The 16,149-nt window shown below is 41.4% G+C and overlaps 2 protein-coding genes across 2 annotated transcripts in view; one reads left to right on the top strand and one right to left on the bottom strand.

The window, feature by feature from the left end:
* The window catches only part of LOC103702800 (glyoxylate/hydroxypyruvate reductase HPR3-like), an 11,967-nt gene extending 761 nt beyond the window's left edge, over positions 1-11,206 (top strand). The window contains exon 2 of the mRNA XM_008785367.4: positions 10,454-11,206. Within this exon, the coding sequence (XP_008783589.2) occupies positions 10,454-10,975 (522 nt within the window). The 3' untranslated portion in view covers positions 10,976-11,206. The remainder of the gene's footprint in view (positions 1-10,453) is intronic.
* A 643-nt stretch (positions 11,207-11,849) lies between these two features.
* LOC103702801 (3-O-acetylpapaveroxine carboxylesterase CXE2-like) lies at positions 11,850-13,108 on the bottom strand. The gene has a single exon (XM_008785368.4). It carries the CDS (start codon positions 12,999-13,001, stop codon positions 12,018-12,020), a length of 984 nt encoding a protein of 327 aa, XP_008783590.2. The 5' UTR covers positions 13,002-13,108; the 3' UTR covers positions 11,850-12,017.
* Positions 13,109-16,149: the final 3,041 nt, after the last annotated feature.

The raw sequence follows: 16,149 nt of genomic DNA, 5'->3' as shown, positions 1-16,149 counted from the left end.
AAGTTTATTTCACGATGCCTTTGCTCAGTAATTTACAAAGTAAATTCTAACTTTGAATAAGTGAAAAATTTTCGGATGAAATTTTGTTGGTGATGCAGAAAGTTTTCTTCGTTTTTTTTTTGACAATATGATTCACAGAGACTGTGGAATTTTGTTAGAGATGAATTGCAAGGTATTATACAATAGTCTATGTAGTCCTACATCTGAATTTGTTGAAATCACCACTTTTCCTAAAAGCTTAAGCTAATAAGATGAGATAGATTTATTTATATATTTTATATTTTCTTATACACTTTCCCTCATATATGGGTCGGACTTTCTTTTAATGGGTGAGCCCAACATGTGAAATTTTTAATAATGGAGTTAAAAAGTACGGAGACAAGTTTCGAACTCAGGATCTCTGCTCTGATACTATGTTAAAATTACCACTTATCCTAAAAGCTTAAGTTGATAGGATGAGGTAGATTTATTTAATATAAAATATATAAATAAATCTATCTCATCCTATTAGCTTAAGCTTTTAGAAAAAGTGGTAATTTCAACATGGTATTAGAGCAGAGGTCCTAAGTTCGCACTCTTTAACCCTATTATTAAAAAAAAAATTGCATGTTGGTCTCGCTCATTAAAAGAAAAGTCTGGCCCACATGTAAGGGAGAGTGTAAAAAAATATAAAATATATAAATAAATCTACCTCGTCCTATCAACTTAAGCTTTTAGGATAAGTGGTGATTTTAACAGAATTGAACCATGTTATATTTCCATGGTTGTGGATCTGTTCAAAAATAATGGGCATAAGATTGTCTCCTCGTGATTTTGCAATCGAGCATTGCCGATTGGCCTATGAATGTTGCTCTACTTTGCCATGATAGAAAGAAAGCATTATGGGTGTAGCATGCTTTCGCAGAATTAAAACAATGCAGATGCTATATAGGATGATGACTGGTGAAATACAGAAATGCAAGGAATTCAAGGATGAAGTGGCAAAAGAGGGGCATTCTTCATGTTGACTAAAGTTCACTTATCTTATTTACTAATGTCTAATATTTCATGATCCGATATGTTATTCTTATATTTTCAGGTCCTTTAGTTTTATTGGGTTGGCAGTTATATAGTCTCCAAGTCTATCCTGAACACATTGACATTCTTTTTTTTTTTAAAAAAAAAGAAAACATTATGCCATCCATATGCTAAGCCAGATTCATGTCTAAGTAACATGATCAATGACATGACATTTTTTTTTTTTGAGAGAGAAAGGGGAGAGAGACTCAAACATGGATCCATCCTAAACTTGGAGATACACCATCCAAAACTCGTACCCTGAAACCTTTGGTTGCTAAGCAAGGGGGTGACTATTGGGGCTTGCCCTAGTTCATGACCTGACAAATATAAAAGGTTGGAAGATCCATTTGATTTATGCTCATTTATCCTAAAGGAATGTATCAGACCATCTGCTACATTGGTTTCTAATAGTTGATGTGGCACACGTATAACAGGTATCAATTCGACATGATTAAGTAACAACTTTGTGTTTTACATGAGACAATTTGTGATCATGTTGGCATGTAGAGAATGCATGATTAAGTAGCAACTTCGTGTTGTTACGATACTTGTTTTATAAGATGAATACATGTTTTGTTTCTTCAAAAGGGATCCCTATAATTTTATTGAGATTTGATTCAATCATGAAAGAAGCTTCTATTAGAGAGACTAAACTTTTGGCAGTAATAACTAGTGTAAGTTATGCCCTTTCCCTTTTCTGAAAACTTTCTAGGTCTGTGCTTGAAAAGGATGGAAAAGGGCAAGAGTTCTCATACTTGGCCTCGCTGTCTTCCTTTATAAGCACAAATTTGGCACATGCATATTGAGACATCCTCGTGAAAGATGCTTTCCCATTTTTATCAAGTTTTAAGATAGATATCTGATTCAGAGGCCAGAGCATGACCCAGGCTGTAAACCCCGGACCAGATGGATCGAAGTCGGCGGTCCATCTGGTGATTTTGGGATTAAGGCGGTGGAGAACCGCAGCTGTTAAGGCAGTTAAAACTGCCTAACAGCCGTGATCCCCCACCCCTTTGAGGCGGACGAAGGCTTATAAAAGCCCTGGAGTCCGCTGAGGGGGACTCCATTGATCATCTTCTCACTTTCCTCGTTCTTCTTCCTCTGTGCAAGGAGTCGGACCGGGAGCTGTGGTGCCGGAGGGGGAAGGATTTCCAGCTCGCCACCTCGTGGTGCCGCCGGAGCAAACAGAGGAGCTCGCCGGAATCCTTCACGGCTCATCGGAGCTAGGTAATCCCTTAACCTCCTTGCTTTTCATTAACGGTTTACCTACTGTTGGCCTAGATTTAAATTAGTTAGGATTGATTTACAGAGGAAGAAGGGTAGGGAGAAGATGAAGAGAAGGAAGGAGAAGGATCTAACCAATGATCGGCTGTGATCCGACATTGGCCGGGGATCCTCCTCCTTCACCCGACGGTAGTTTCCTCCCCATTAAAACCCTAGATCTAAAATTCAAAGATGAACCTACCTCTCGATTCATGGGAGGGATCCTTGGCTCGTGTAGGTCCGGTTTCCATGGGTGGAGCCGGCTGGAACTGGACCGGAGATGGTCGGAGCAGACGAGCCGAAGGGGGATCTTCCTGTTTCGGCCGTCGTGACACCGCCGGGCCGACCGCAGGTGTCGGTGTATGCCACCTGCTTTGGTCGGTTCTGTCGCTCCACGGCAGGTGGTCGGGCTCCATCTCTTCAGCCGGAAGTAGAGGAGGAGAACCTCGGTTGGGCCGTGGCTGCTGCAGGTGGAACCACGGCCGCCGTCGGTGCCATCGGCTGGCTGCAACGCCACCGATTTCGAGCCGGCCTCCTCCCGAATGCCTTCCGAGCACCGTCCGAGCTTGCCTCCGGGTTTCATGGGGGAAGAGTAGAAGAGGAAGAGGAGCTCGGGGAGGGAAGAAGAAAGAAAGGAAGAGAAGGTTCGGGAAGGGAAGAAAGAAAAAGGAAAAGAAGAAAGAAAAGAAAAAGAAAGAGGGAAAGGGGTTTTCATGGGCCCAGTAATCGGGTTTGAAGTTTGGAGGAGTGGGTCATCTGGGTCATGATCCCACCGAGATGGGAAATTGGGCTATTGAATTTAGGGCCTAAATGTTCTAATTACTAAATTAGGGAACCGTTAATATGAAGGAAAATGCCTTAATGGGCCTTGGGATGGCCTCAAAATAATTGTAATTATGAGGGCTTGAGATTAGACTGGACCTAAGGAGCCCAAACCTTAATAGAAGGGTCAAAGTGAATATGGGCAAGATCTTTTGTTTTTTTTAATTAATTAGATCTGATAAGGTTTAAAATTGTGAATTAACTAATTGTGTTTCTGGCCCTGAATACAAATGGGCCAGTGAGTGAATCAGGCCAAGGGCCTGATCCAGCACCCAATTAAACTTTGGGCCTGAATGCAAAAGGGCCCTGACCTGAACCCAGGAGCAATAGGGTCAAACCCGAACCAGAAAGTGACCCAGACCTGAACCAAACTTGGGTCTGACCTGAACCAGAAAAATTGTTAGACCAAAATCAGACATTGGGTCAAACCCAAATGGAGAAAATTGAACAGACCTAAATTGGAAATTGAACCAGGTTAGAGACCTAAGAGTAAAATTGAGTCCTATGGATGGATTGTAAGCTGGGTAATTAAGAAAGATAGTGATTAAATGAAGTCGAATGCGTAATTAACAAGTAATTTAATGATGTTGCTAGGTAATTGAAGAATTGGCACTCAAACCCAAGGTTGGTGGGCGAATTATGTAAGTAACATGTTTTAATCTTATTATGGATCATGTATCACGTTTTATATGATGAAAAAGTATTATTTATAGAATTGGAATTGTGTATATGAATTGTGGAAAATATAAGTAACCCGGATATAATCTTATGTTATATCAAATACTTGTGACTATTTGATTATGAAATTGTATATGATTATTTATATTTTCACAAAATTAAGATCCAACATGTGTTAGCAAATGATTGCATGATTTTGGATAAATAGCATCCATCATGATTATTATATTATTTACACATTATTATGATGAGGTAGAAAGATGCATGGAAAGAAAAATAAAGTTTTCAGCATGATCATGAATTTTATTCAGCATGATGCCATTACTCACTTTCCAATGTACCGATGAGAAAAGATTTATGAAAAGCATGATATGTTTTTAAGAACTCTCAGATCGCTATGTACGGCCCTCGCCAGCGGATTATAGTAGCTTGGTTTAGACCCTGCCAACAGGGAACAATAGTTAGCAAAGATTATGGCCCTCGCCAGCGGGTTACAGTAGCTCGGCATACGGCCCTCGCCAGCAGGTTATAGTAGCTTGGTTTAGACTCTGCCAACGGGGAACAATAGTTGGCAAAGATTATGGCCCTCGCCAGCGGGTTACAGTAGCTCGGCATACGGCCCTCGCCAGCGGGTTATAGTAGCTTGGTTTAGACCCTGCCAACGGGAAACAATAGTTGGCAAAGATTATGGCCCTCGCCAGCGGGTTACAGTAGCTCGGCATATGGCCCTCGCCAGTGGGTTATAATAGCTTGGCTTAGACCCTGCCAACGGGGAATAATAGTTGGTAAAGATTATGGCCCTGTCACGGGTAATAATAGTGACCATAGCTGCACTATCATCTGAGAGCACGAATTTCAAAGTATGAATAATGATGAGTACGGATTTCAAAGCATGAATAATGGTGAGTGCGGATTTCAAAGCATGGCATAATGACAAAAGTTTTATGATGCATAGCCATGTTTATGAAGTTGCATAAATGGACATGCATAGTTTTATAACTGGTTTGTTATATGAAATCTTACTTTGTTACAACTGTTAGTTTCTTAAATTAATGCACTAATATGAAAAATATTATGCTTGATCAGATAAGATTATGCATGGTTACTTACTGAGCTTTATAGCTCATACCCATTTATTTATGTTCTTACATATGAATAGGAGATGCTAGGAACAAGGAGCGTGACATGCTTCAGGGTTATGGGGAAAAGGAAATGACACATTAAATGTTGCTATTTTTAGATGCTCGTCATCAATCTTTTATTGATGAAACATTTGAAGTTTTTAAGTGGCTGCGTGTTATTGCGGGCAAAGGTTTGCAATAGCACGGCCGTGTCATGATCCGAATTCGGGGCGTGACACAGGCAATGATTCACTTTTCTTAGCATTTGAAAGAACTTCAATCTGATTTGAAATTGAAATAACTGGAGGCTTGGGCCTATTCTGTTAAGAGACCTTGAGTAGGCCTTTTAACATATGGCTGGAATCACTGAAATTGGAGTTTCGAGAAGGAAGCTGTGGCTGATTTACTTTGCAGATATCAGGACTGAGATATGGACACTAGATATATGCTGAATGTATGTCATAATTTCAGCAAAACTATCCATTTGCAGGAAGAGCACTGGTTGTTAGTTTCTTTAGGACTTTTTGGCTTCTTCTCTTCTGTAATGCTCTTTAAGTTTGTTTGAGTGTTTCTCCAAGTTTCCATAAGTTAAGAAGGATACAGGATAGGTTTCTTTGACATTTACAGTTTCCATTATGAGTTATTTTCATTTCATTCAAGGTAGAAGTTTGTCTAGAATGTTTAGTGGAAGTTTGAAATTGGGGCAAGTTATTATCTTGTGAGCCAATTTGAAGTCCCTATGCCAGTTGAAAGAACATCAATCTAGTATTGATCTCATGAAAAGATTAAAAAAACGGAGATGTGGCTTATTCATCAGGAAGACCTCCAGAAGCTTTGCAACTAATCCCGATCTCTTACAATTGCATTTTGGATCAAGGAACCACTATTCAGTTGCTTAGGACTTGATGGGGTCAAGAAAAAAGGCATGAATCTGATGCATTTAAGCTTGTGCTATGAATTCCATGCAATTTTCTTCATGTAGAAGAAATAGTACTTGTGGAAGTTTTGGCTCAAGCTTCTGCTTTTTCCATGAATAATATTTCCTTTGGTAATTTCAGGGATGATATGTTTTTTGGTTACTTGAATTTTGGGTATTACCAAAGCTTGGTTATCCCTGAAAAACCTTCATTGGTGATTGCAACGATTATCAGGAGAGTATTCAAATTAGGGAGAATCACAAAAACGAGAATAGGATGAGGTCAATTTTCAGACAATCAGCTGAAATGGGTCAAATCCTATTCCAGCCGAGGTGGATACAACTTTATTTCAAAGGGCTGAAATAAATTACCAAGAGATGAATGCAAGGTCTTAAATACCATGGGAGGGGAGCCATCCTAGTTTTTTTGGTAGAGTAGGATGCCCCACATACCAACACTTGAGAAGGTGGATGTTCCATCTTGGTCCATTTCCTGACCCATCCCATCTGACACTTAGGATGGTAGGACGCCCCACTATCCTATCAATATTTAGATGTTTAAAATATTCTTGTTCTCAAAGTGCCTCTCCCATGATGAAATAGTAAATCTTGCAGAGTTGAACCGGTAAATTTGGCATATTTGACTAATAAAATTTAAATATACAACTGTATGCCTAGCTTTCCTCCTCTTCCCCTGCCCCCCCCCCTCCCCTCTCCCTGATACCAACACTCGGGAAGGTGGATGTTCCATCTTGGTCCATTTTCTGACTCGTCCCATCTGACACTTGGGATGGTAGGATGCCCTGATATCTAGGGCTGTCAACGGGCCGAGCTGCTCGGGCTCGGCTCGGGCCCGGCTCGGTAAAAGCCCGGCTCGAGCTCGGCTCGTTAGTCAAACGAGCCCGAGCCCGAGCCCAAAATGAGGCCCGTTTAAATTTGAGCCCGAGCTCGAGCAGCTCGCGAGCCCAAACGAGCCCAAAAGAGGGCTCCAAAATCGAATTGGATTGGTTTGGGTTCGGACTTAGCCCGTTAACCCAAACCCAATCCGTTACCTTCCCTCCCATAGTCCCACCGGCCACCTCCTCTTTCTTTTTTTTTTTTCTCCTTTCTTCTGGGTTTCTCCAGAAGCGTCCGGGTGTCCCTCCCAGGCTCCCCTCCCCTCTTCCGGGTGTCCCTCCCCTCCCCTCCGGGTGTCCCTCCCCTCCTTTCTTCTCCGTTTCTCCCTCTCTCTTTTCCCCTCTTCCTTCTCCGTTTCTCCCTCTCTTTTCCCCTCTTTCTTCTCCGTTTCTCCCTCTCTCTTTTCCCCTCTTCTGGATAGGGTTGTCCCTCCCGCTCTTTCTTCTCTGTTTCTCCCTCTCTCTTTTCCCCTCTTTGCCGACTCCTCCACCGGCGACGGCGGCGAGACTGCGACAGAGGAGGGTCGGGCCGCGGCCGGCGACGCGAATGCTAATGCTACGTGAGGAGTCCCTCGCACGGGAGGGTCGGGCCGCGGCCGGCGACGCCCACGGCCGAGCTCGCGGCGACCGTGGCGTCCTCGGCCGTGCCTGCGGCCGATGCCCGTGCCGGCAGTGCTCGCGGCTGAAGCCGGCGGCCGCCGCACGCGACGAGGTGAGTCCTTCCTTCATTCTTCTTTCTTCTCTTCTTCTTCTTTTCTTTCTTTCCTTCCTTCATTCTTCTCCGACGAACCGCCGAAACCGAGCTCGGCTGGCGGCTGCTCGTTCTTCTCTCCGACGGTCGACGGAGACAGGGACGGGGATGGGGATGGGGCAGGCTCGGGCTCGGGCAAACGAGCTTCACGAGCCCAAGCCCGAGCCCGATACTAGGCTCGGTACCGAGCCCGAGCCCGAGCCCGAGCCCGAGCCGGGGAGTTGGTGAAACGAGCCGAGCCGAGCTTGCGGAGGCTCGGGCTCGGCTCGGCTCGTTAACAGCCCTACTGATATCCTATCAATATTTAGATGTTTCAACTTTCAAATATTCTTGTTCTCAAAGTGCCCCTCCCATGATGAAATGGTAAATCTTGTATAGTTGAACTAATAAATTTGGCATATTTGACTAATAAAATCTAAACATACAACTGTATGCCTATCTTTCCTCCTCACCGATCCCCCTTCACCCCCCACCCCCGGCGCCCTCTCTCTCTCTCTCTCTCTCTCTCTCTCTCTCTCTCTCTTCATCCATCCCCCCACCTTTCTCTTATACTCATCACTCCTTAGCTTCTAGGGATATCACTTCCTACTAGTATTTTTAGTTGAAGCTCTGGAGCATATAACTAGTAAATTTCATACATGGGACTGGTAACTTTGGGGCACTTGATTAGTAATAATGGTTCCCTAGATTGGTATCTTTGGGACATGGAAACTGTCAACTTTTCATCTTAACTTGTAAAACTTGGACAAAGGTTTCGTAAACTTTGCACCTAGTCTGATAAAATTAGGACATACTACTCATACGCTGGATAGGTTTCTTTGGGATGAATAACTAGTGAACTCAATATCTAGAACTCGTAACATGACTAATAAAATGGTTGATCATAAATTAGTAATTTTGACACAGCCAGCTTGTAAAATTGGCATAAATGTTTGGTAAATTTGGCGCCTTTGATTGGTAAAATCAGATCATACAATTGATAAACTTGGTCATGAATGTGACCAGGTGAGATGTGAGGGATGAAAGATTTGATAAAGAGAGAGATGGGAAACTTAGAAAGAGTATCTGTAATCATCCATTTACCTTTCTGTAATTTATTTCACCCCCTTGAAATAAAGTTCTTTCTGCCTCAGCAAGAACGAGATTTGACCCATTCTAGCCCATTGCTTGAAAATTGACCTCCTCCAGTTCTCATTTTGGTAATTCTCCCTTCAAATATTAATTTTGTCTTGGAATAGTTTAATAGGTAACTAGTGATTGCATTTTCTTTCTCAAGGAGAAATGTGAGGATGTCTCTAATACAGTTCTTACACAGCTATCATGCAGGGCTCGTATCTTTATTTATTGATAAAAGAAAATTGACAAAAAAGTACTTTCCTTTTTCTTGGTTGTCACCTTTATGGATCGCTCATACTTGAGAAATTTCATCTTGCTTATGGATTTAAAGGGCTTTTTTAAATTCTTCCAGTAGATGATATATAGCTTCACCAAAATGAACTGAAACTTTGTGCTTTTGATATCATTAGGGTAGCATTTCTGTTGTCATGACAGGAAGAATTTACCCAAAGATATATTTCTGTTTGCTGGCCAATGAAAACAGAAAGAATCTCTCTTTTTTCTTTGTCCTTGATCCACAAAGAGTATAATCATTCATTTTTAGCTGCGAATTAGATCATGATACAGAATCAGAAGCCTTGCTCTCTTTATTTGACAGTCAGCTATTATTTAAAAAGAATACGAGTCCCTCTTCATTATCAAAGTGGAAAGGGTGACATAAAGATGAAGATGGTAGAAATGATCTTATGTCATTTCTTAATTTTTTCTAAGATCCTACCAAGAATTTCATAAACTCCTCTGTAGGGTACAGAATGGCAAGGGTACCACAATATCCAGTTCAAATATATAACTTTCTCAAACTTTCTCTGATCTTTATTAGGGGAAACTGACAGATGAGATCTCCAAATCCATGTTGATTTTACGCAAACTTTGCTGCTGACTGGTCAAATTATACATAATTTATCTTGTTTTCTTTTCTGTAACTACAGTGACAGTATTAACCTTTTTCTGCATCCAAGAAATCGGTTTCAGAAGGCCAAAATGATCTTGAAAACTCTTGTTGCACATGTTCTTTAAACATTATTGGTTTTGTTTCTTTACATAAAGCCATAATGCCTGAATCGTCCCCCATATTCTGTACTGTCTTTTCCATTGTCAGATATTGTTTGGACTATTTTTCCAGAGTAATATGGTGGAGAATCCTTCTACATGTGAATGCATCTCTCTCTCTCTCTCTCTCTCTCTCTCTCTCTCTCTCTATCTATCTATCTATCTGTCTGTCTATCTATCTATCTATCTATCTCCGGCTGTGTCTCTGTCTCTGTCTCTGTCTCTGTCTGTCTGTGCTTGCAAGAGCTGTTTTGGGCGAGTAGGGTTAAGGTTCAATGAATCATATTTGTGGAACATCTAACGTGAAATATATTCTTCCTTTGCCATTTAGCCTCTTTGCCAAAATGCAATTACCACAACTAATTAAGAAAAGGACTGCTTGGTGGTAATTTAGACCTCCTTTGAGAGAGTCTTAAGTCATCTCACTTATGAAGCATTACTGCTGGAAACTTTCTTGATGTGCTGCTATTACTTGGATATTGCTAGGTCAGCTGGTCAGCTCCTTTATTCTTAGGAGAATGATACCTACAGCATCATGGCAGTGATTTTTAGGATATTTGATATCTTTCTGGCTTCTTTAGTGCAACTGTCAATAATTTCCATAATACTTGATTTCCCATGTTACTCTCTCTATTGCTAATGTGCAACTACTGGTCCATTTTGACATAAGGATTAATCGTGACAATTTTGTACATGTTGATCTTTAGATAACTATCTCTTCTTTGATCTTTAGATAATCATCTAAGCTAATGTGTTGATATCCTGTTTTATGATGTCCCAGCTGGGTGGAAAACGAGTTGGTATTATTGGGCTAGGAAGCATTGGATCTGCAGTTGCAAGAAGGCTCGATGCCATCGGCTGCACTATCTTATACCACTCAAGAACAAAGAAGCCATCCGTCTCCCACGAGTTTTTCTCAAATGTTACTGACCTTGCTGCTGAAAGCGAAGTTCTGATTATAACTTGTGCATTGACCGCTGAAACGCACCATATCGTCGACAAGGAAGTCATGTTAGCATTAGGCAAAGATGGCATTATCATCAATATAGGGCGTGGGGCTCTCGTCGATGAGAAGGAACTAGTCAGGTGTTTGATGGAAGGGGAGATTGGAGGTGCTGGTCTCGACGTGTTTGAGAATGAACCAGCTGTGCCCCAAGAGCTCTTTCACATGGACAATGTTGTATTGTCGCATCATCAAGCTGTGTTCACACCGGAATCATTTCATGGGCTGCTTAAGGTGGTCATGGGCAATTTGGAAGCTTTCTTCTCAAATAGGCCGTTGCTTACTCCAATTTCAGAATAGAAAGAACTCAATCAATTTTTTGACACTAATTACATTGGCCACAAAGTCTGATAAGTTTTTTTCCCCCATTCTGATTTAGTACCAGGATATTGGATCCTATCAAAACTCCGCCGTTGGGGCTGTTCGGCGTCATGCTGTAACCCATTGTCTTGTGGTTGTCTTATAACTAAATATCTCATTGTGGCAAAATGACTAGAATTATTATGGTATCTGGCAGCTACAGCTTCATTTCCTGGTGGTAGATTTGCTATGCCGATGTGCTTGGACCTGCTTGCATGACTTCAATAATGGTGATTCCTCCAAATAATGCCCCTCTCAGAAACCTTCATTTACCGACCAACAGCAGGATCAATCTTTGCTCGTCAAATATTAGTTACTATATGACAACCTCCTCGTTCTGATTGTTTAATTACCATTAGAATGCTATGTTTTATTAGTTCATAGCTCTTGTTGGATATACGGTGGCGTGTTGTTTCATGTTATTGCCAGAATCACTTGGTGTTGCCACCTTCCATCGTTCCAGGGAGATAAATGGACTTTAAACTCCGTGGAGATAAGGTGAGGGTATGATTGAAACATTGGTTGTATCAATGCTCGTTAACTTGAAATAATTAAGTTAGAATCAAAATTTACTATACTAATCAATACCGATACGTACCGTCCATTCTGGTATTAAATCGGGATAAGGTACGGAAGATGTATTATTCGGTATGCCGAATTTAGGGCTCGTTTGGTTCGCAGGAAAAGGAGGGGGAAAGTGTGGTCAACGGAAAAGTAATGAAATGCCTCTTGTTTGGTTGGAGTTTTCAAAGGAGAGAGATTAACCCTTCTATGGAAAACGAGAAAAGACAAAAACACACGCTTGAAGCAGGAATTAGAGACACGTAAAAGGGAAAATAGCAATGCGATCGTAAAAATAAGAGATACCAGGTGAGTTACATAAAGGAAAATAAGTGACGAAACAAATTGGAAGAAGAATCACAAACTAATTTCTTAAGTTTAGCATGATCTCATTATTGTTCGCTTACTCATGTCGTTTCGATTAACCCTCACCAGCACCGGCGGCGGCGGCCGCGCCGGCACCGGCGGCAAGACTGGCGAATCCTCGAATATCCGACAGCAGCTTCTCGGCCTGCTTGGCATCATGCACATCGATCCCGTGGCAGCCTCCCTCCTCTATCCACGCCACCACCTCGACCCCTCCCCTCTCCAACATCCTTAAGAACAACTTCTGCCGATCGAGGAGCGGGTCGCCCGTGTGCCCCTTCACCAGACACCGCGGCAGCCCCGCCACCGCGGTAGCCCCCTCCCTCCCCGTCTTCCCGACCACCGGATTGCAGTACTCGTGGTCCCTGTCCGCCCCTTCCGGCAGCGACAGCTCCCACATCAAATCGTTCACCGGTAGAGCCAAAACCGGGTCCTCCGCCATTCTCGTCTCCGACTCCGTCCTATCTTTCCCTCCGAAGAAGGGCTGGTACAAGATGAGCCCTTGGATCTTCAGCGGGTTCAGATCCATGGCCATCGCGCGGAGGCCGGCGTGGTAGGCGATGTTGGCGCCGGCGCTGCTGCCCATCAGGAAGCACCGGGAGAAGTCGGCGCGGGCGCCGACTGCGGAGGCGGGGCCGAGGGCCTGGGCGCAGGCCCAGAGGAGGGCGTCGACGGCGTCGTCGTAGGCGGCGGGGAGGCGGTGCTCCGGGGCGAGGCGGTACTCGACGGAGAGGACTACGGCGGGGAGTTCGGCGGATAATTTGACGCAGAAGTCGTGGAAGAGGGTGGTGCCGGCGCTGAGGAGGATGAAGCCGCCGCCGTGGAAGTAGAAGACGACGGGGAGCTGCTTCTCGGGGGAAGGCGATGATTGGGTGGGGAGGAAGATTCGGAGCCAGGTCTTGTGGGCGGGGTTGAGGGGGACGTCTTTGGAGAGGACGGGGGTAGCGTCGGGGTTCGCGGGGGAGAAGGGAATGGAGGCGTGGCGGGTGATGGAGCCATCTGGGTTCCGGGAGATCTTGAGGTATTCGTAGGGATCCATCGGCGGGGAGACAGAAGGATGGCCGGCGGAGTGGAGTCGATTCGATGAGGCCAGAGAGAGAAAGAACGGGAATGGGAGTAGTAACCCAATCAAAAGTCAGAACCCAATCCAACCCAAAAATAATAAATAAATCTATATTTCTATTTTATATAAAACATTGATGTATTTTATTATTAAGTGTATTTTTAATTTTGTTAAGTTATTCAATTGTATATGTGCACGCAAATAAGTCTCACCAAACGTAATACTTACTTGGACAAAATTGTCCAAAACCCTTTTTCAATCTTATGTTACCAGCACTATTTGACTTATCCCCAATAATTTAATCCAAAACAGCCTAACCCAATACTAGGCCAATCTAATTTTGAACTTTAGATCAAAAAGGGTTTGAGCTAGATTGGTTGGAAAAATTCCAACCAAAGATCAAGTTGGGTTTAATTAGGGGAATGAATTAGTGGTCTAAATAATCAACCTTTTAATGCCAAATGGCATGCCAACTGCAAAATTTTTTAATGAGGATACAGTTAAATTTTTTCTGCATACAGTTAAGTTAAGAAGGCTTAATGTTGCAAAAAGTTTGAAATCAGTTAACTCTTTTTTGAGTAGTTAACTCTTAACTTAATTGTGTGCAAAGAATATTTAATTGTGTGCGGAGAGACTTAATTGTGTACAGAGAAGACTTAACTGTGTTCCAAGATGATTTAACTGTATGACAGGGTAGATTAAGTGTATTCCAAGCTTATTTAACTGGGTGCCGAGAAGATTTAACTCTGTGCCAGGCTAGATTAAGTATTCAAATATTGATTAATTGCGTGCTAAGCTTACTTAAAAGTGTGCCATGCTATATTACCTCTATACCAAGCTTACCAACCTAATTGTAATGGTGAGTTAATTGTCTTCGAGGCTATATGAATTGAGTTCCAAGCTTACTTAACTAATTGCAATGGTCACAAATCTATTGTACCTACAAATATCATAAAGATCAGATTATTTGTCGCTCTCATTATTTTCTTTTTCTTTTTTTTCTTTTCTTTTCTTTTTTTCTATTTTCTCCTTCTGTGAGGACGGCGGGGCTCGGTCGCAGCAGCCACAGCTTTTGTTTTTTTATTTATTATTTTATTTCATTACAATATATTTTTTTATTATCTTATTATTTATTATTTATTCGTTCATTCATATATATATATATATATATATATATATATTTGTTTATTTTTCTTTTCTTTCTTTTGTTTTCTTCTTTTCTTTTTTATTTTATTTTTTTCTTCTTTTTCTTTCTTTTTCTTCTTTTTTCTTTTCTTCTATTTTCTCCTTCCGTGAGGCCAGTGGCGCCAGAAGAGAGCGGGCCGTGGCATCCGTAGGAGGCGGCTTGACCGCGGCGGCTTTTATTTATTTATTTTATTATATTTATTTATTATCTTATTTATTTGTTCGTTCATTCACATACACACATATATATATATATGTATTTATTTATTTATTTTCTTTTCTTTCCTTTTTTTCTTCTTTTCTTTTTTATTTTTTTTTTCTTTTTTTTTCTTTTTTCTTTTTTTTCTTTATTTTTTTTTTCTTTTCTTTTCTTCTTTTTTTTTCTTTTTCTTTTTTTTCTTCTCTTCTTCCCTTCTCCTACTTTCTTCTTTCTTCTTTCTTCTCCTCCTACGGGCCGTCGGTGCCAGAAGGGGTTCGGGCTGCGGCGGCCGCAAGAGGGGCCACGGGAGGGGGCCGAGCTGCCGCGGCAGCAGCCGTAGATGGCCAGCGGAGAATTCTTTTCCTTCCGCGAAGTCGGCGGCACCGGAAAAGGACCGGGCCGTGGTGGACGCAGGAGGAGAGCGGGCCATGGCCGGCAACAGCCGCAGGACGCCACAACCGCCCTTCTTCCTCTTCTTCGGCACCTCCCCACCATGGGGGCGAGGGCATTCCCGGCAGCGCGGCCGCGAGAGATGGCCCAGGAGGGGGCACGGGCATTCCCGGCGACACGGCCGCGAGAGGGGGCAGCCACGGCCGACGGCTGGCCCGACCCCCTTTTTGTTCCTCTTCTTCAATAAGACGGGAGATCAGTAGGTAGGGGCATTTTTGGCATTTTTTTAAAAAAAAAGGGCTCAAGGATCAGGAATTAAACTTAGTGAAGTTATTGTACTAAAGATTTTAGGACCGGTCAACGGGGACTTTTGTTATAGTAGGATCCTTGAGAGGGTGGGGAATTAATTTTCCGTAATTTTTTCATCATGCACACAAATGTGCATCAAGATTGGTACCACTTTGAGGCATGAATTTTGATACATGTCCATGCTTAACAAGTATTAACTCTACACATAAGGTATAACAAGATCTAAAGGAATTCATGTGACCAATATACACACACTTTAAGATAACGGCTTTGGTATTCTTTTGTTAGTAACAATGTTGCTATTATGGTCTACTCCAAAAACTATGCCATAGCATCTTAGTTGCAAGCCATATAGACACACGCACGCATGCATATGTATATGTGTGTGTAAGTATGCATATATATATATATATATATATATATATATATATATATATATATATATATATATATATATATAATATATATATATATATATATATATATATATGTATATGTATGTATGTATGTATGTATGTATGTATGCATACGTGTGTACACATATTTATACATACATGCTAACAAATAGGCAGATGTAATAACACATTTGATATAAATAAAATAATTGAAATAAAAAAATATTTTATGTTTTAGTTTTAATTTTAATCAAAATGAATATACAATTAATAGAAATATGAATTAAAGATAAAAAAATGAAATCAAATCAATAAAATAAATTAGAATAAAAATAAATTAGAATAATAAAAATAAGAAAATATGTAAAGAAGAAGAGCAAATAATAGATCACTTGCAAAATATAAACGTTGATGTAAAAATAAAAGAAAACAATATAAAACAAAGCTAAATGAATATAGACCTAAAAATAAAATCATTAAAATATGAGCATATATAGTAATATAAAGCATAAAATAATCTTTAAAGCAAAAAAAATCCAAATACAATTAGAATTTAAAAAAATGAAGATAATAAAGTTCAGAAACGACATGAACCAATTAGATATTATAAAAGAGTAGGTTAAATTGAAAATAGAAAAACCTGCAC

This window comes from Phoenix dactylifera, unplaced genomic scaffold (assembly GCF_009389715.1).
Source record: "Phoenix dactylifera cultivar Barhee BC4 unplaced genomic scaffold, palm_55x_up_171113_PBpolish2nd_filt_p 000392F, whole genome shotgun sequence".
Taxonomy (NCBI): Eukaryota; Viridiplantae; Streptophyta; class Magnoliopsida; order Arecales; family Arecaceae; genus Phoenix; species Phoenix dactylifera.
The sequence above is the reverse complement of the archived record's forward strand: the minus strand, read 5'-3'. Positions and strand labels throughout refer to the sequence as shown.